Source organism: Adelges cooleyi, unplaced genomic scaffold (genome assembly GCF_023614345.1).
Source record: "Adelges cooleyi isolate 19-005CV unplaced genomic scaffold, UGA_ACOO_1.1 ACOO_flye_CR_arks_rails_tigmint_CR_PRNA_38, whole genome shotgun sequence".
Classification (NCBI taxonomy): domain Eukaryota; kingdom Metazoa; phylum Arthropoda; class Insecta; order Hemiptera; family Adelgidae; genus Adelges; species Adelges cooleyi.
This window is the reverse complement of record NW_026096056.1, coordinates 903,086-924,083: the sequence shown is the minus strand read 5'-3', so window position 1 is coordinate 924,083 and position 20,998 is coordinate 903,086. Positions and strand designations below refer to the sequence as shown.

The 20,998-nt window shown below is 33.5% G+C and overlaps 3 protein-coding genes across 17 annotated transcripts in view; 2 read left to right on the top strand and 1 right to left on the bottom strand.

The window, feature by feature from the left end:
- The window catches only part of LOC126841273 (piezo-type mechanosensitive ion channel component), a 38,684-nt gene extending 23,593 nt beyond the window's left edge, over positions 1-15,091 (top strand). For 13 of the 15 annotated variants that reach the window (XM_050577637.1, XM_050577633.1, XM_050577632.1 and 10 more), the window contains 8 exons: positions 48-259; positions 349-507; positions 588-714; positions 783-1,027; positions 2,796-2,980; positions 4,251-4,502; positions 5,062-5,287; positions 5,359-6,232. In XM_050577637.1, coding sequence (XP_050433594.1) covers positions 48-259; positions 349-507; positions 588-714; positions 783-1,027; positions 2,796-2,980; positions 4,251-4,502; positions 5,062-5,287; positions 5,359-5,656 — 1,704 coding nt within the window. In that variant the 3' untranslated portion in view covers positions 5,657-6,232. Of the gene's footprint in view, positions 1-47; positions 260-348; positions 508-587; positions 715-782; positions 1,028-2,795; positions 2,981-4,250; positions 4,503-5,061; positions 5,288-5,358; positions 6,233-14,352; positions 14,579-14,649 lie in introns of those variants that run through there. The other 2 variants (XM_050577630.1, XM_050577628.1) reach the window with 2 other exon arrangements.
- Positions 9,986-12,981, top strand: LOC126841274 (uncharacterized). Its single transcript, XM_050577644.1, has 5 exons — positions 9,986-10,221; positions 11,436-11,601; positions 11,670-11,737; positions 12,331-12,541; positions 12,622-12,981. The coding sequence occupies exons 1-5, from the start codon at positions 10,165-10,167 to the stop codon at positions 12,708-12,710; spliced, it is 591 nt and encodes a 196-aa protein (XP_050433601.1). The 5' UTR covers positions 9,986-10,164; the 3' UTR covers positions 12,711-12,981.
- Positions 15,092-17,091: 2,000 nt separating the features above from the next.
- On the bottom strand, positions 17,092-20,799 carry LOC126841216 (actin-related protein 2). The gene is made up of 9 exons (XM_050577544.1): positions 20,547-20,799; positions 19,144-19,254; positions 18,990-19,069; positions 18,747-18,882; positions 18,448-18,657; positions 18,228-18,377; positions 18,075-18,168; positions 17,830-18,014; positions 17,092-17,733 (listed from the first exon to the last, which is right to left on the bottom strand). The coding sequence occupies exons 1-9, from the start codon at positions 20,592-20,594 to the stop codon at positions 17,563-17,565; spliced, it is 1,185 nt and encodes a 394-aa protein (XP_050433501.1). The 5' UTR covers positions 20,595-20,799; the 3' UTR covers positions 17,092-17,562.
- Positions 20,800-20,998: the final 199 nt, after the last annotated feature.

Genomic DNA, 20,998 nt, shown 5'->3' with positions numbered 1-20,998 from the left:
TTTACTAAAGAACTTAATAAGCTTTTGTTTTTCTTTTTTTTTACCAGTCTCAAAGCGACGGCGGTGTTTCGCAGTATTTCGAAGAGAACAAGGTTCCCGTGCCGTTCTTAATCATGTTGGCCCTTCAGTTTGCTTTGATCACCGTTGACCGTTTGCTTTACTTGAGGAAATATATATTGGGGAAAATTCTATTTCAATTTGTCCTGATAATCGGATCACACATTTGGATGTTTTTCATACTTCCGGGCGTTACAGAAAGGTTTGCCAACGATAGTCTCTAATTTTGCACGTGCACTTTATTATTATCTTATCATACCTATATATTATGATATGATGTGTTTTGTGTAGACAATTCAACGCTGTCATTCCACCTCAAGTTTGGTACATGGTAAAATGTTTTTATCTACTGTTGTCTGCGTATCAAATAAGAAGTGGATATCCGACCAGAATCCTGGGCAACGTGTTATGCAAAAATTACAATTACATAAATATGATTTTATTCAAACTGTAAGAAGATTTCCTCCAGTCTACACCGCACATGTTTCTTGAGTTTTGAATTTCTAATGTGATGTTATATATTTTGCCAGATTCATGTTGTGTCCGTTTGTGTTTGAACTGCGAACAATCATGGACTGGGTGTGGACGGAGACTTCGATGACGTTGCCCGATTGGCTGAAAATGGAAGATATTTTTGCGCACATCTTTCAGTTGAAGGTGATTTATTGAAAAATAAATAAAACCGTACTATCTGTGTATTTATTTAAATGTTTTTGTTTGTGCAGTGCTCGAGACGTGTAGAAAATGACTATCCGAATCCCCGGGGCGTTAAAGTTCAACCGTTCAAGAAATACCTGTTCGGAGGAGGATGCCTCATCGGGTTGGTAGCGGCCATATCGTTTCCACTGGTGTTGTTCGCTCTTGGCAACACTGTCGGCGAACCTAATCTACCAAACAGCATCAATCTGAGAGTAACGCTCGGATCGAACCAACCGATTTACACGATGAACATCGAAGGAACGATTGAAAAGTGAGCAGAAGGCGTTTAGAGCTCATACGTTGTTGTTGTGCCGTCATGTGAAAATTTGTTAAGCCGCAGTGTAGGTCTGGCTCATGGTTGGGCCCCTAAACAACAAAATATAGAAGTCAGATTCAATAACTACCAACTAAAAGGAAATGTTCTTTCTTTGCTAGAAATTTTAATAATATTAATTAGAATTAATACATGGATTACATTGTTTTACATTCTGTAGTGAACCCATACATATGTGTATTAAGCACATGTCGTGTTGATTTAATAAATTCGGTTAAAATGCTGAACGAGGTGTATACATCACATCAATGTTCATAATATACGTCATATAGAGATCAAGTTAATTTAGTTTCCAATGAACAAATATCATGAATAGGTTTTTTTTTCTGAGTCAAATCGCAACAATATGTTAACTATTAGGTGAAATTGTTTTTCAACTTTATTAACTGTATAAAATAGACTTTTTATAATAATAATTATATAAACTAAACAGAATAATATAATAGTTAACAGAATACAAATAATATGGAGCAATGAAGAAATTGATATACTCAAGTTTCAACAAGTTAAAATTATAACCTCTGTAATTGATGAATTATTTCATTTTTTTTAAATCGTCTTCTATATATATAAGGACTAAGTTTTGTTTTAAAACTTTTAGTTTTGAAAACGCACGTTCGTAGGAAACTTGTATACACTTAAGAATTAATACATATTTCATAGCTAAATAAAGCGTATTAAATAAATCATATTTCGAAGTTATTTCATACAATTTCTGAAAGACTTAAGGTAAGCAGTCATCACATTTTGGTTTTTCTATAACAGGTACATAATTGTCTGTAGCTATTATTTCTTCTATATTATATTCACGATGTACAGATCTTTTTGGGGCTGAAAAGCTAGATCCAACCAAGCAATGTCGATTAACAACTTGTTTTTCTAAGGCCAATTATTATCGAATTATCATTGTGTTTGCGCCTTGGTAATCGTGACCAACGTTTTTATGAATTTTTCCAATTATTTATATTTGTATTGTTTGATTTTCAATCAAGAGAAAGAAAATGTATAAACTATAGGTCATAGGGGTAATTTTTATTATAATTTATATCACGTCAACAATATTTAAAGATTACGATTAAAATAACATTATTAAAAAAAAAAAATGGGTATCCGGGTGGGCCAGACTGAGACACTGTTAAGCCGATTTAAGAGGGCGTCGCACCGGTGATTTTCAGTGGTAAAAACATGTTTAAGCAGACTGAAAACAACTCGCTTAATTTTGGTCTTAGAGTAAAAGCGCCCATTATAAAATTAAAAGAGAACAATATTCCGGAGGGCAAGACGGTGCGTTTAAAAAAAAAAAAATTTTTTTTGGAAAGTTACAGTCATTCAAAAATGTTAAAAAAAGTCGTTATTTCTAAACTATGTATTGAGCGCAATACTTGGAATAATGAAAAAAACGCACCGTCTTGGCCTATTGTTTTCTTTTAATTTTGTAACGGGTGCTTTTACTCTAAAACCAAAATTAAGCGAGTCATTTTCAGTCTGCTGAAACGAGTTGAGATGAAAAAACATTTTTAAATCGCTTTCAAGGATGCTGCGATAGTCCGAAAAATAAATTAACTGCCAAAATAGATTCCTAATTGTTGAACCAATAATTACGCATCACAGTTTAACCTTTAAGTTAAGATTTTGTGAAAAATTGCCTATACTTTACTCCTTAAAAAGCCCTCTCAATGTCGATGGGGATTTTTTTTTTTTGTAGGTTCGACGAATCCGACTGGTACGCAATGATCAACGTGTACAAGAAATCGCGTTCGGCTCAGACTTTTTTGTCAAACTATGATTACGAAGACGTCGGCGTCTTTCGCATCACCACTCATTCGGCGGATACTTGGTCGATCAGTCCGCCCGAGTTGGAGAGCATGACTGCACACCTGAACGCGACCAGTAAGAGAGATTATAATATGATTATTAGGGCAGAGGACTTGTAGCTCTAAAAAAAAAAAACACTAAATATGCAAGCACTTAAAAACCCTATAATACGCACCGTTTATATGCTTTAAACATTTTTTGGCGATTTAATTAAACAAATTAATTACTTTAATTGAAACATTTAAAAAAACAATTACTGCCGAAATTAAACTATATATATTTCATTATACGCTACACTATGAGTTCACGACCAATAAATTAATAAAAACTTTGGCTTAAGGCCCCCGGATACCGACTGTTTTTTTCAGCCAAAACACAAATCATTTTTCGTCCATCGCACAGGGTGAACCATTGATCCGATAAGCAATCTAAAAACGGATACGAATTTGTCATGAAGTTTACTTGAGATCGGTCAGAGCACTAATTTTCAATTTTTTATTTTAACCCTTTCCAAATTTGATTTTAAAATGTTGAAATTTTATCAAATGTTCAAACGTGTTTTATACATAGTAGGAATAAGATATCAAAAAAGTACGCTGACCGATCTCAAGTAAACTTCATGACGAATTCAAATCTGTTTTTAGATTACTTATCGGATTACTGGTTCAGCCTGTGCGATGGACAAAAAATGTACTATTATATTAACTAAAATGGCTTTACACAAAATTATTTATATTAAAAATAATACCATAAAGCTCATATAAAGTAACCGGTAAATTAATTAACACGGTCGAAATTTAATAAAACCACTTTTTTTCTTAAATATTGCCTATACAAAACTCCTTAAAAATGGTCGGTATCCAGGGGCCTTAATGAAACTTTTACTGTTTATTGACTTGATTGTACTGTAGTTAATGTATAATTTATTAAAGATAGGTATATTGAATAATTGATTTTTTTTATTTTAATAATTTGATATTGATATTCTTCTCTCTAAAAAAAATGTCCAATATTTTATCATTTTTTTTTTTTACTGATTATTGTTTTGATAAATTATTTTTAAAGAAAATGTTCAAAAAAAAATCCCCCTTGAAATCGTATACAACTTAAAAAGCAAAACAGACACTAAATACGCAACATAAAATTACAGATTTGGCTTTGTCATGACCTAAAACAAATTTCTTTATGGTTGGCCCTTTTATTATACGGCCGCGCTTGTGCATATATGAAAACGCTCTGAAGTCCTCTGCCCTAATGGTTATATAGTAGTGAAAAGTTTATTTTTTGTTGTTTTCAAAACATTCCCTCTAGTCACATGTAAACACACGTTTAACTGAACTTACAGACGCCACGTACACCGTGAAAACCCACTGGGTGATCGACCGCAAGAACTCTTACGGTGAGCAACCCAAAACGGTATCGGACAGCCGCGAAATCACCATCAACGGCACCACCTGTGCAGAGCTGGCCAATCTTCTACTGACCAAAGGCAACGACACCACTCCGGTAATGTTGTTCGGGCTCATTCCCAAGTTCATCAAAGTCACCGGTTTCGGCGGTGCGTCGGCCGTGTCCCAGCTGATGATAAGCAACGAAAGTACGTAGACCCTCCCCCCCCTCCCCGCCCCCGGTTTTGGTTCCTTCTTTTTATAATTACAATACATTATATACATTATATCTATCGATAAACATTAACAAACCGAAAAACTATAACATGTACAATTTTCTCAAAAATCTGTAGTAAAAAATTTTTTTTATTAAGGAAAAACCCCCAAAAATAGGGTAAATTTACACTTTGGCCGCAGTCAGTTTCTAGGTTGCTATGTGTGTGTGTGAATCAACAGGTAATGAAAATATTTTCATTATATTGTTAATCACGATGTACGGGTGTAACCATGACAGTGAATTTGTATAGACAGACGATCAATCCACCCTGCACAAGACTAAAATATATTAAATTTTAAGTACATTATTTGCTGGTCATACTATCCATACTATCATCCACAGATTCGCATCGAAGCGTCTATTTAAAAGCGATTTTATCACTTTCGGTTATAACATAGTCTGTACACCTGTGACCTCTCCGTCCCCACTATGCCCCACTGTACTGCACTTTCTTTTCTTATACATTTAATTACAAACAAAACATTTTGCAGCCGAACCGTACATGAACGTGAGCGTGCTGTACAACTTGCTCAACCACAGCGACGAGAAATGGTGGGATTTGTACGAAGAATGCCCCAACGAGAACACCGCCAAATACCTGTACGATCTGCCCAAGAGTTCTTGTAATCCGCACGGCGGCAACAGAGATTTCTTCACCATCTACACGTTCAACGACAAGGCGTTCCCGGAGACTTTGAACATACTAAGCGGCAAAGGGTACGCCAAACAGGGGGCGGCCTGTACTCGAACACTTCAATGCTGACCATTTACATTTTATTTGTTTGCAGAATTATCGGATTGTACACGACGTTTGTCATCGTGGTGCACACGTTCGTTCGCGGCTTCTTCACCGGCATATCGGCCAAGATCATGTTCGACGATATGCCTTACGTGGACCGGATCTTACAGCTGTGCTTGGACATCTACCTGGTGCGGGAGAGCTGCGAGCTGGACCTGGAAGAGGATCTGTTCGCCAAACTGGTGTTCCTGTATCGGTCTCCGGAAACCCTCATCAAATGGACCCGGCCGCCCGACAAAACGTCCAACGAAGACCCCGAAGACGCTCTGCCCGAACTGTCCGTGTAAATCTCATCACATAGTTGATTTCGTTTCTCACATATCGTATTATATACATTTCTCTATAATTTATTTTCCAAATTCTTAGGTAAAACTTTTATTATTACATTTTGTGTATTTCACAAATTTTTTGAGCACTTAAAAAAAGGCACGTAACGTTGTGCCTTGTTTCGCGATAGGACATCATCATATTTATTATTCACTCGTTGATCGTATTTCTCATTCGTTTCGGTTAGGTTTAATTACTTTTGTTTTTTTTTTTATTCATCACTATTGTTAATATTTTTATTTTTATTGTTGTTCAATAGTTTTATCAATGTGTGCTAAGTTATTATTATTATTGTTTTATTTTTTTTTTTCTAATAATTTTGTTAGAAAAACAAACGTATCAATTATTGTTTTTTACTTGCCATTCACTCGTCACTCCACTTTTTTTTAAAATTGTTCACCAACATATTATTTTTAAGTCAACAATCTCATATTATATTCATCATTAATTATCAGGCATAATCAGGTATTTGTTCACTGTATATAACTGACTACAGTACTAAATCAAATATACTTGAAGTTTTTTTTGCTTTTTAATTACTATTTTTTTTTTCTTACCTACTACAGCGTTTGTGCGTCTCGTTAACATCTTGCGATCATCTTTTCTAAGCGCCCTAGAAACCAACATAGCAGAAATTGAAACTTAAAATACATAACAAATCTTTATTGGCAGTTTTGTTGAGAAGATTTGACATAATGATGGCCTTTATTATAATTTTTTTCATTCACACTATAACAGCTTTTAAACCACTTGAAGAGGATTAAGACGCCACATTTTATTTGCCAGTTGCCACATGTTTGCCAAATTGACGCCACATTTATACAAGACAAGTTAGAATTCGGAATTGATTATAACGATTGTCTAGAGCAAAAGTAGCTAATTTTGTTTCTATTAGAGCCGATCAATTCTCGAAAAAAGAAATAGTGCACTACATCTGTTAGGCTACTAACTGCTATGTGTTATTTCTTTTTTTGGCCAGTTCGGAATAACTCTGTCCACTTTTACTTTATCTATTTGGCATTATTGTTTTCTCGGATGATCACCAATATTTATTTTGGTTAATAAAGTGGCACTTTAAAAGGTTGTTACACCGTGTATTTTATATTCATTTTGTTTATTGATAATTTGCATTTGTCAATTATTAGTGATTGAGAGTTGAAACGGTTAGTTATCGATTGAGTATTATATTTTTAGATATATTTATCAATCTTTATGGCGTTATTATTTATGCCGTGGTGATTTAAAACCGATTATTTATTATTTTCAATATATTTACTGTTGAATATTTAACTACTATTATGCAGAATTATTTCCTGCTACACCTGTTTGCCTATTTTCATATTTTATTTTACTATCTCGCATACATTTTTACCAATTGATAATTATATTTTTACAATTATGATCATTAAATTGTCCTATATGAATTTTAAGACTTGATAACTATATTTTATATAATTAACCATTGATTACATTGTCATATTATACGAAATTTTAGTTAATTTTACACCATCTATGAAGTGAATATATTTATCATTTGATAACAGAAGTTTTTTCATGTTTGATTTATTTATACAATATGGAATTTGTATTTTTACTTTATCGCATTTATTATGCAATTTTAGTGACACGTTTTAACTTATTTACTACATAGTTTTACTTCATTTATCCCGCGTTGAATTTAAATGAATATGATATTCAACAAATTAGCTGTACGGTATACCCGTTTTAAGTAGGTTGATGTTATATTCTATTATATAAAATTTATTTTTTTATATATATAAAAAAATAAATAATAATTATCCATCGTGGTAATTTTAGCGAATAGTAATTTAATATATTATTAACGTATGAAGCAATATTGAAATTTATTTGCGATAGAACTTATATTAATAATGAATACTCATTGTATAATAATAAAATCTAAGGGATATACTTTTAAAAATAAAATTAATATTAAGAATGGAAAGTAATATTTTTTTTTGATATTTCATAAACATACCTTATTTATATGTATATGTTATTGCTCTACGGCACATGTTTTAATAACTAATGATTGCAAGATTAACGTAATTACACATATATATTGTGAGAAAAACAGACAATGAATTTTTCTTTTATAGTTGTTTTGAGTTTTCTAGTATGCGTAGCTTAGCCAACTTAATTCAAAATATTTTAAACAATAGCAATACAATGTAGCCCATGCTTTTTCCATATTACGTTTTTATGTGGAATACGAATATGACAACCATTAATAACTTATTAAGACCTTGAGAACACCACTAGTCATTTTATAGAGGGTTGACCTACGAGTCTTTTCGAGAAAGACGAGAAGCTAGGTTGGATGTTTTCGTCGAGAGATTTCCCTTTGAAGTTTTTCAATAAAAACCACAAGATAAGGGATGGATGGTCGTGGAAAATAAACAAAGGTCAAAATAAGAGTACAGTGGTCCCTCCTTTAAATCATAATTATTTTAAACCAATCTAGGAACCTTTACTTTCAGGGTATTTGTTAATATCTTATTTATTTTTCTTAGTACCCCGTTTTTATTTATATAACTTAGGCCTGAGGGTCTCTCGGGTCCACTAATTTAACCCTATCGACTGTCGTTTCGGCCTAGCCTAGCCAACTAGCCAAACAGACACGTTACAGTATAATGAAAAAACTTGATTTATCTGAACATTCGATAAATACATTTTATAACATTTCATAGACAATAGTTTAAAATTTTCACAAATTTATCATAAATGAAATATTTTTATTATTATTATTACTATTATATAGTATTACCTAAATTTTACTAAATTGTACCAAAATAGAAATGTAACATACAAGTAAAATTTGTATATCCCAATATTCTACATTTATCACGTTCTTACCTACAATAAAATTATTTGGGGAAGGGGGAGAGGGGCAAGAAGGAGCTTTAGCCTAATCAGTTTTTACATGTATTCAACTAATATTTTTATAATAATTCTAGTTAAAATGTTCGAAAAAACGATTTAGTTAATTCCACTTTTTTTCAAAACAAACATGCTTAATTTAAAAGTCGATTCAATGCAATACCGATATATGTCAGCACTTAGTTATTATCAAAATCAAATTTATAAAATATAGATATACATTTTATAAATGACCTAGCATAGTAAGGGCGGAATATATTAGGGTGGGGAGGAGATCACAAGTCTTTCAGAATTATTATAACTCATGTCATAAATCTTCATCAAACAAACTTCAAGTATTATCAAATTTATCATAGTCATATTTAAGCTTTGATGCGTAGCTGAGAAGGTATTGTTTGTACAATGATGTGTTTTAATTCATTCTTTTTTTTTTTTGTGTGGATTTATCTACTATATCTTTTAAGCCACTGAACCGATTTCTTTGTGTAGCAACTATATAGATAAAAAGTCTTACTTGTAAGGGACATTATCAAAATCGAGAAATACAACAAACAAAATCTACATATTTATACGGCGCGGAGCTCCATAACTTTTTTAAAAATAGTCCGATAAGTTTCAAATTCGTATAGACTGTTCTTGAGACATAGTACTACCGATAAACCCTTTCCCTTGGAACAGATAGAAATTTGTTCTTTTTTTATCGAGCAACATTTAAAAAAAAAAGGGGATTTTTATACTTTGACCGTAGTCAATAGGTACCTAATGAAAACCTATTTTAATTATACTGTTGATTACGATATATGGGACGATCAACCCTAATCGTATCCGCCTTATTACTAAAAATGATTTTTTAAGCACAATATAATCGTGCCATTAGGTACAATTCTTAAATCGATATTTGTACTTTTATCGGTAAACACTGGACTGAATAGTTGATAATAATATAAATATCTGCTCCCCCATCGCGAAGCCACCCGGTTGATAATATTAAATTATTGTAGACTTTCTAATATTATTATTGTTTTCCAAATAAATATAAAAATCAGAAGAGTGGGCCATATCGGGCGATCGGGGAAGTGGCGGGTTTTCGTGAATTGTTTTGTAACTGAGTACGGTAAAAACTATATTTCATGTAAGCACTACAGGCAATAGGCCGGCGGCAAAATAAGAAATGATTTTCTCCACATCCGTTAATTTTTGTCAACTCGGGTAAAAACATGAGAAAAACACATATTATTGTTAAAACAAAACGTACTCGTCCATGGCGAAAAAAAGGAAAACACACATTTGTGCAAACATCAGTGCTAAAAAAACCACGGTTTTGTATTTGTTTAGCAAAAAAGCCTACACGTCTTACAGAGTCGAATTTGCGATACGGTGAAATCGAATAACAAATCCAAGAACACAACGGGGTTTGGCAAATATTAACACTAGTCAACGCAACACCGTGGAGAAAATACTCAAGACTTACTGTTCACTCGTCTTTACTACTGTCGTGCCAATTTAGTCACAGTACAGCTATATTGTAACAAGTATTCGATTGAATTTTGATTATCGATTTTAAATTATGCATCTCAAGAGCGCCCTTATTGTCTGCGCGGTGTTCTTCCTATCGTCGGCCTGGGTAAGAGTATGGATACTATATATTTATTATTTATATGAATTAACATTATGAATATGATACAGTATAAATGTGTAAATAAATCTGCCAATTCAAATTTGGCAATGAACGACTATTACTGGAAATCACCAGCAAATCCGCGTGACTTTGGACAGACATGTTTTTTCGGACGTATTTTCAATGATAAAACCTCATAGGAATAAAATGTTTTAGGTTAGGGGTATTGTTTCGATTTCAACTGTAAATTATTAATAACAGTACACAAGTTAATGTTAATCATAAGAAAACCGATGTCGAAAAATTAAAACCACAGCAGTTTGGTCGTTAGAAGTTTTGTACACTAAAATTCTAAACAATTTTTCTTATAAAAGTTTAATGTAGTGTAAATAATACTAGCTTTTAAATTTTTTTGCTTCGATTTCACATATGCTTCGAATATGCTTAAATTCGAGCTGACCAATAATGACACGTCTTCATAACGGACTTTGTTTGAATTGACAGTGTAGCCAACCGAGAAAAACAATATAGCCCCATTTACAAATGACAAGAAATTACGGTACGACTGTTACGTCGTCATACTTAGTAATCGAAACAGAAGATATCCTATTATTTTTTTTATTTCTTTTGAAATTATTTGTAATATGTTATGTTGTAATTTAGAGCTTCAACTATAGTGTATACTTGTTAATACAGTAACGATGTTCCTTTATTGCCTATTATTTTGTTTTGTCAGGCTATCACAAGCAAAGTAAAAAAAAAAAAATTATATTGTGAAGTTTTTATTGAACAAAAAGCCAAAACTCATTCATCATTTTGTATAATATATAAAATGAAGTGTTTAATGATATTTTGTTGGAATCTGATTTGGATAATATTACCAAAAAGCGAGCATTGCAGCTTTTTAAGCTTACTGGCTTAGCTGATTCATACAGCTATAATATGACACTTGAAAATTCTAAAAAAAATTACAACAATTTTAACCGCAAACTATTATGCAAATACATTTGAAGCGTTATATTTCAGCTTTCAGATTTTTTTTTTTAATTGTAAAAATGTTGATCAGTCTAGCGATGTAGGATTTTGGGGATGTATTGTTTGAGTAGACCATTATCATTCTTGGGTGGGAGGGGTAGAGAGGGGAGTAAATAAACATTTACATTTTTTTTAAACATAGTCTTACACAAAGCTGGTATTAATACTTTTTTCATACATTTTAGGGTGAAGGTCTGACCCTAGAGCAAATAGAAACGTTTGTTACTTTTTACAAAGCACATTTTCGTGAAAATATCAACACCTTTAGTCTTGAGGAGGGCGAAGAATTGTTCCAACAGCTTGGTATAAATACCATGAGAGATAGTTTGAAAGCGAAATTCATAGATAAAAGTAAGAATGAACAATTATTTTCATATTGTATTAGGTATAATGAGTGATAGTTATTAAAACTCGCACAGAACCCGCTCGAGAATTGCTGATGGCTTCAATACTAGTCGCGGTACAGGATACGAAGTTCGAGGAAAATGTAATATCATTAATAATTTTAATTTATAAAATACCAGTTTATTAAATCATGGATAATATGTTATCTCTTAACACTTATCGTTATCTCCACTATAACAACTATCTAAGCGTACACGCCAACAGAGATAAATTGTAGTTAGCATTTTCCACCATCTTTGTGGGCCCTTAGAACCTTATCACATATTTATAACTGCTACCACTGCTTATACAAATTATAAGTTAAGCTGATAACACAGAATCACAGGTGTATATATATACATTATTCTATACACACACAAATCCCACAAAAATGGTTGACGTCGACTTTCATTCTTATCACTAGTTAGCATTCTAGTTTATCATATAAATTTATACATATATCCGTGTTTCTCTCTTAGATCTTAGTACTTATCTTTTGTCTTTTATCTCTTATTTCTAATATCTAATATCTTATCACTTTAATTTAAAATATTTAAAAAAAAAATGTCCTATATCCAGCCCAATAACAAATTGTTCTTGTTAAATTCAAATTTCTTCGCTGTTATGTATTCCAAAAATATTATCTGGCCTACTAAATAATAATTGTTGTACATTTTTACATTGACATTCGTCTAGGAATCAAGGATGCGGTTTGATCGAGCCGAGGTCGAACAATCCTTACACGTATTCGGAACAATGGACCCTGGCGGCACTGGTCTAATTACCCCTGATGAGTATGCCGACTATGTGAAGGCGCTTAAAACCTTAGTTGCTGTCCAGGAAATTCATCATCCAGAGAGGGCAGAAAAAACCAGACAAGCAAAGGAAGTTTTAAACAAATTCGATGGTAAAGTCAATTCCATTATTTTGACTAAAGTCATTTGTTGGTAATCGTTTGAAAAAAAAAAATATATTTTCCCTTTTTAGGTGTTACATCTTTAAACTTGGCGGAATTTATACACATCGCAATGTGCCTCACAGACCATCTGGTATTAAAGCCTACGCCAGGACAATGATACAAATTCCGACGACGAAGATACTTATCAGGCGGAAACCCTGCGGCTATCTTCTGTACCTAAGCCACTTAATTTTAACTAACAACGTTAAACCATATTAATCGGAATTGTTCAATAACCATAATAATAATAATAATAATAATAATTTAAATATTTGTACGCATTCGTCAATAATTATTGAAATATTACGCCCCTCGGTGTCTAATAAAAAAAACAAAATTATTATCTGATTTCTATTAATTAAAAATTACAAACAATAAAATAATTTCAGTACCTGTAAATTGTATTGTTTTTTTTTTTATTATTAAAAACCTATTATACATTTTTAATACACTAATTTTTTTTGCAGTTTGATAAACATGATATAATATATAATATGTAATTCATAGAATTATAAATCAAAATTTCCTACATGCGTGTACGGCCGCTCACTTGATTTCAAAAACCAATATTAAAAAAACTTCTTTCTCAAACATGCGGCCAGTGGCATTTTTCTTTATAAATTACTTTTCTGAACAACAACCTTTACCGTCCGAAAATTGTTTAATCAAATACAGGGTGTCCCACAAAGACGGGGCAAATAAAGTAACTTTTGTTCAAGTGGATATTGTAATTTATACTCATTTGCGATATAAACACCATGGTTTGGTATTACTCTTGAATGTTTTACTTTTTTAAATATTTTTGGTTACTTTAATTTTAAGAGTAAGCGTATAGAGTTTGTTTTTTTGGAATTTACCAAACAAAAAAACAACATTTAATATTGTTTATTACTGTAAAATATCTTTACTATAATGTTTCCAAGAAGGAAAACTACATAATATTGTCATTATTTTACGATAAAATCAAGTACCTTACGTTAAACCTAGAGATAACGTCATTTAAAACATTTTTTTTGTTCCAAATATCAAATTAAACATGCGATACGATTATAAATTTACATTTAATCAATAGTTCCTTACTATTAAAACAATCGCTCCTTTATACATCTAACAAAGGTGCGTCTTGTTACTATATGAAAATACATTGTAATGGTCATAGTGAGAGAAAAAAATATCATAAACCCTTTCCCCTAGAAGTGATAAAATGTTTTCTTTATTTCACTTTTTCAAGCAAAGTTTTTGAGATTTAGTTCTGAAAATTAGACCGAAAGTAGATCTAAAATGGAACTATAACATATACAATTTTCTCAAAAATCTGTAGTCAAATTTTTTTTTTTCTATGAAAAACTCCAAAAATATGGTAAGTTTACACTTTGGCCGCAGTCAGTTTCTAGGCTGCTTTGTGTGAATGAATCAACAGTCAATAGGTAATGAAAACATTTTCATTATATTGTTATTTACGATGTATGGGTAACTATGACAGAACATTTTTATAGACAGACGATCAACCCTTATCGTATCCACCCTGCACAAGACTAAATATTAAATTTTAAGTACATTATTGTGATATCTTCTAAACCGCTATAACTGGTTTGAACATACTATCCACAGATTCGCATCGAAGCGTTTATTTAAAAGCGATTTTATCACTTTCGGTTATAATATAGTCTGTAGACATGTGATCTCTGTCCCCACTATGCCCCACTGTACTGGCTATTTTTTTTTTTTATACATTTAATTACAAACAAAACATTTTGCAGCCGAACCGTACATGAACGTGAGCGTGCTGTACAACTTGCTCAACCACAGCGACGAGAAATGGTGGGACTTGTACGAAGAATGCCCCAACGAGAACACCGCCAAATACCTGTACGATCTGCCCAAGAGTTCTTGTAATCCGCACGGCGGCAACAGAGATTTCTTCACCATCTACACGTTCAACGACAAGGCGTTCCCGGAGACTTTGAACATACTAAGCGGCAAAGGGTACGCCAAACAGGGGGCGGCCTGTACTCGAACACTTCGATGCTGACCGTTTACATTTTATTTGTTCGCAGAATTATCGGATTGTACACGACGTTTGTCATCGTGGTGCACACGTTCGTTCGCGGCTTCTTCACCGGCATATCGGCCAAGATCATGTTCGACGATATGCCTTACGTGGACCGGATCTTACAGCTGTGCTTGGACATCTACCTGGTGCGGGAGAGCTGCGAGCTGGACCTGGAAGAGGATCTGTTCGCCAAACTGGTGTTCCTGTATCGGTCTCCGGAAACCCTCATCAAATGGACCCGGCCGCCCGACAAAACGTCCAACGAAGACCCCGAAGACGCTCTGCCCGAACTGTCCGTGTAAATCTCATCACATAGTTGATTTCGTTTCTCACATATCGTATTATATACATTTCTCTATAATTTATTTTCCAAATTCTTAGGTAAAACTTTTATTATTACATTTTGTGTATTTCACAAATTTTTTGAGAACGTAACGTTGTGCCTTGTTTCGCGATAGGACATTGGAACAAAAATTGAGGACGGACGCTGGTTTTAGTACAGAGAACACCGTTCCATAGCAGATAACAATATTACAATAGTTAGACACTTATTTTATTATTTAAGAGTGATACTTACTTTACGGATATAAAATTATTTAAAAAAAAAAAAATAGTATTCTTTAATTAAATTCCACAAAGACTTGTACGCAGTTTCTTCATTTAACTTTATCCTTTTAGGAAAATTTGAATAAAATTCGAAGAAATCTTATCGCTTTAACACAATAATCGGACCGATTGAAGTTAAATGGGTAGTTTTTGACCGAAAAATTAACTAAAATGGCTTTTACTCGTAGGCAAAATTATTTAAATTAAATATAATCCCTTGGAGCTTATACAAATTACCCGTTAAATATAATGTCATGGTCGAAATTTATTAAAGCCACCAATTTTTTCTTATATATTACCTGTACAAAACTCCTTGAAAATTGGCCGGTACCAAATAGCCTTAAACAGTTTACCATAAAATAGCTAGTCATATGACACTTAATAATTAAATTGTTAAACTATTATTTATTACATTCATTTACTTCAAGTTCTAAATGACTTCAGATAGTAACATTGTAAAAATTATACAATAAATATATTACTTATTGACAATTTTTTTTTTGCTCTTGGAGGGGTTTGAACCCCCCCCCCCCCCGTAAGTACGCCACTGCCTACTGCAAACAGTTGTAACAAGTAAAGGTTGGTAAAACTGACACGATTATTACTAAAAATTGAGTGCCGTCTTGGGGTAAGGTCTATTGAAAGGGCGGGAAGCCGGAAGAGGAGTTATCATTGTCATAATATTTTGCTTTATCCTCCAGCGATACAGTGTACACTACTATTGTAAAGCTAAGTATATCAATAAATACAAACAATTAAATATCGATGGTACACTTAAGGGGGCTCCATACAGACCATTTTTAAGGAGTTTTGTATAGGCAATATTTAAGAAAAAATCGGTTTAAATAAATTTCGACCGTGTCAATAAATTTACCGGTTAATTTGTGTAAGCTTCGAGGTATTATTTTTAATTTAAGTAATTTTGTCTATGAGTAAAAGCCATTTTAGTTAATATGACATACATTTTTTGTTCCATCGCACAGGCTCAACCAGTGATCCGGATAAGTAATATGAAAACAGATTTGAGTTCGTCATGAAATTTACTTGAGATCGGTCGACGTACTTTTTTGATATCTTATTCCTACTATGTATAAAACACGTTTGAACATTTTATAAAATTTCAACATTTTAAAATCAAATTTGGAAAGGGTTAAAATTGAAAAAAGTACCTCGACCGATCCTGAGTAAACTCCATGACGAATTCAAATCCGTTTTTAGATTGCTTATCGGATCACTGGTTAGGCCTGTGCGATGGAATGACAATGATGTGTTTTGACTGAAAAAATGGTCTGCGTGGAGCCGCCCTTAATACTGGCAAAAAAATGTCAAAGATAAAAAAAAAAGATTGCTGTAGCCATAACTATGTACACCTATGTGTAATATGTATGTAGCTTTAATATTATTGGTACCGTTTTCTGGGAAATAATAACCATTACAATGCTAGAAATAAAAGAAGTAAAATCCAAATACACCGTTTAAAAGTAGATATCCGTCGGGGGGGGGGGTCGCGTTTCTAGCGTTCCTCGCTTAATTAAATGAAGGGGAACGCTGAAATCTATGAAAAAATGAAAGCGGACTCCGTCCGCCTGCGCCCCCCCCCCCAATTCGAGCACTGCTGTGGAACCACTTGAAGAGGATTTAGACGATTACCACCGTATTCAGCGTGTCGGCAAATAAATTTACAATATATGTACACAAAGATTTTATGTTTCGTTCTACTTTTTTCTTTTTTTAAATTTGTGTTTAAAGTTTATGTTTTAAAAAAAACAAAAACATACATAATTTTTGTAGTAGAAAAAATGTATCTTTATTAGTTTACCTTATTGAACTAAATTCGCTATTAATAATAATTAGTGCAAGTAATAAAAATGTTATACTCGTTTATATTAACTTACTATATAATTTATATAATATGGTTTCACATTAACTAAATTAATATTAAAAGTAAAAATAATATAACAAAAATATATTATATAAATACGATATCTTGTTGAAAACAATAATAATAATATAAAAGAATTACCACAATTTTACGCTTCCGATAAATGCATGAAACTCACACTTGGGTGTTTATTAAATTTGGAAGCAAACATTTTCATACAATAGTTTTGAGTAATAATTATTTTGTTTTAATTTTAACAATTTTTACGACGAATATATATAAATCTTACGCAATTCTTCGGCGCAGTCATGTTACTTTTTTATTTTAGGTAATAATTATCATGACGTTTATACATAATAAACTTTTGTTTTTCCAATAAATTATTGCTCATAAAAAAAAACAAAAAATGTTAATTCTACTGATTCACGGTTATCCGGCTCTCGGTCCCAGTTTGTCCAAAATAGATATACCTCGGTCCAGGTATTCTTCGCGAGACAGCCAAAACGATTCTCTGTCTTTTGTGACTTCTCCCAAGACGGCACCGCCGATGAACACCATGTCCTTGCGTAACGGCGGGTCCTCGATACGAATCTTGAGTTTCTAAAGAAACAGACAGAAGCCATTTACAACCAATAATCTTAACAAGAGCGCTGCTTTTGTTGAATCAACAACAATGAACCCGTTCATTTTACTAACCGATAACGTTGTCGTATCGTTTTTCAGCACACGCTCCACGTACAGCTGTTTGATTTCCCGTTCCAGTCTGGACGGCAGACCCGGATACATTGTCGAACCCCCCGAAAGTACAATGTGTTTATACAGTTCTGTTCTCATATCGATGTCGGCCGTCTGAATCGTGTTGAAAACCAGTTCGGCGATTCCTGTAACGTTTATTGTATTGTTATTTACCTAATTCATCTCGCCAAAACAAAACTACCGACCTTGTCCTTCGACATTGATTAAGTGCGGTTGGAATAACACTTCGGCGGCTTCGAATCTTTCACCGCCCACTTTGATCACACGGCCGTCGGGCAACTGGTGGAAAGTACATTTGGTAAGTACAATAATAATTAAACTGTTGGAATTGGTCTTACCGTGTACGATTGTACGAGAACAGTAGTTTCCAACGCTAATTTTTGTTCAGTCTCAATGTTGTATGCGACGTAGCACAGTTTCTCCTTCATCATTCTGACGGTTTCGAAATCTGCCGAATGATTGAAAGCGTATCCTCTTAACAGTAACAACTGAAAAACACACACACATAATTAGTTAGCTCAAGTTTTGCACACTTTTAAAATTGAAAAAAATAGATACCTTTATTAAATATCTAGTGACATCGCGACCGGCAATGTCTAATCGTCGCGTTAAGTGAGGTAGAACGTATTCTTCGTAAACTGGACATATGTGCGTGACGCCATCGCCGGAATCGACGACCACACCGCTGAGTAAGCCTTGAGCGTACAACGTTAGGATAGCTTGTACAGCTACGTAAACGGCGTCAAATTCATATTTTTCAAACATCACCTATTATATAGAGAGAAAAAAAATGCATAATAAAATTGTCTAATGCACACGTGTCAACGTGATAAATTGATAAACCCCTAAAATAGTACTTCGATCATTTTTTCTCGGTTTTTGATTGGATTCATGGGCGGTTCGGTCAACATAATTTTACATTCTTTAGGGTCGATGTTCATTTTCTTTGGTCCAAATGTATAATCCCATACATGACACATATCGTCCCAATTCCTGAAAAAAAAATTAACAAGTCCATTAATTTTCAATAATAAAAATCAAGCCCGTTACACTATGTGCTTAACCAACAAACACTAACACGAGTGTAACTACTGCCTTACCTAACAATACCGTTTTCCATGGGATACGTAACGTCTAGCATGGATCGTAGCTGACTAGCTTCGTCGCCTATCATTAAATCCTAATAAAGAAAAAAAACAATGACAGTAATCAAAACTATCGTAACAGTATATAATGTCGCGTGTTACTACTTACTTTCACTTCTATGTCGCCGATTTTATTGTGTGCACGGATTATCGGTCGGCCAACCATCGATGGAAATATATGAGCGGGAAAGTTTGATCCAGCGTAGCCACATTTAACAAACTGCAAACAAATAGTACACACTATTTAACATGCAAGTAGAATATTTTCTTCGACAACTGTTATTGTCTGCTTCTACTCGATGGATTTAGTTTGTTTGTTGACAACATAACACGAGGAGGAGTTTGGGTTGCTTAACAATAGGTCTGACCAATAAGCTTTTAAGTTATGGGGAGAACGGTAGTGTCTCTCTCTCTCTCTCTTAGAGAATTGTCTGCCCAAAGAGAGAGACCACCCGTAGCCGAGAGTTGATCAGATGACAGTGAGTGCCAACCTACTGTCTTACCCACTCGGCCTCCTTGGACTTGACTAATGAGTCATCCAAGGTAAGGCGTTTAATTACTGCTACGAGACTACACTACCCCGCCGATAGAGCTTACTCCAAACGTTTGTTCGTATTTGACGTTTCGACCCATATTTAGAATGGTGTAGTACGAACTGGCAAAATCACACTACAAAGTCCCTTGTCCCAAGTTAATTAACTCTAATCAGTAAAAATGACTTAATGATTACAGTAATTTTTCAATATTTTATGGAAATTGAGTTGGCTAACCACAGTGTTGAATGGAAACGGGCCTTACAAGAATATTATAACGTCATGATATTTATTATATTTTGTTCTCCTCTTATCATGGATTCGTGATGGATCTTGGTTTCAAGCTTTCCAGTAACTTCACTCTGGTCTCCATATCGAGATGATTGTCGTAAAGCCCTAAGAGTTTTGGGCATTATACCCTTCTGATAGCCTCATCAGAAGGATTTTAAGCTTACTTCCTCATTTAAAATTTCAAACTGCTATGAATTTTCATATCCAATTACTTGTTAACCCTTTCGTTACTGACATCCTCGTACGATAAAAATCGAATAAAATATTAACAACGTGCTATCATCGTTACTATTAAAAATGTCTTTAAACACAAGTTCTAATATAGATTGATGATGAAAAATTGACCCAGCTATATTGATTATCAATATCAATCAACATAAAGAAAATTGTTGATTTTTTTTCCTCGAAAAAAAAAATCCCAGGAACGAAAGGGTTAAATGAGCCTACAAGACGAATGATGTCTAACGCCAATACAGACCCCACCTTTTTTATTTAACCAGCATTTAGTGATCTTTTCGTTTGTAAATTGTTTGCTTGTTATAATATAATACTTTCTTTATATGCTTATATCTTTGTTTCTGGATAATATTTTAATTCAAGTGTACACCTGTTGTTTACCCGTTAATATCGTACCAAAAGGGCTGAGCCCGTATATTATTCGTACAATAAATAAACAAATATTACTTACTCCGGTGCCGTTATCGCATACAACAACTTTTTTGCCGTGGCTGTCCATGTTTATTTTTGTAGTAAGTAGAATTTATGACCGGACACTTTGTTATTTTTCTTTTTCGCTCCTCTGATGACTAACAAACCGACAGATCCAAATCAAATGGAAACTAGACCGGTCGGGCGTCGACGCCGAGTACACACTACACAATGTAATAATATTATTATGTATAACGCGGCTGAACGCAATCGAATGTATCATCACCGTCGGGACGACAGCTAACGAGGAAGTGTAACGCTGATAACAACGTTATGAAGTCACCGCGCGATAACGCTTTTATTGTTTCTGCCATGACGACACACGCAATTTTTTCCGCCACGACGTAATAGATAACAATATTCTTATCTATCTCACCGCATACATATTGTTATCAGTTACCCGTTATCAGCAATCTAAGACGGCAGCTGTAC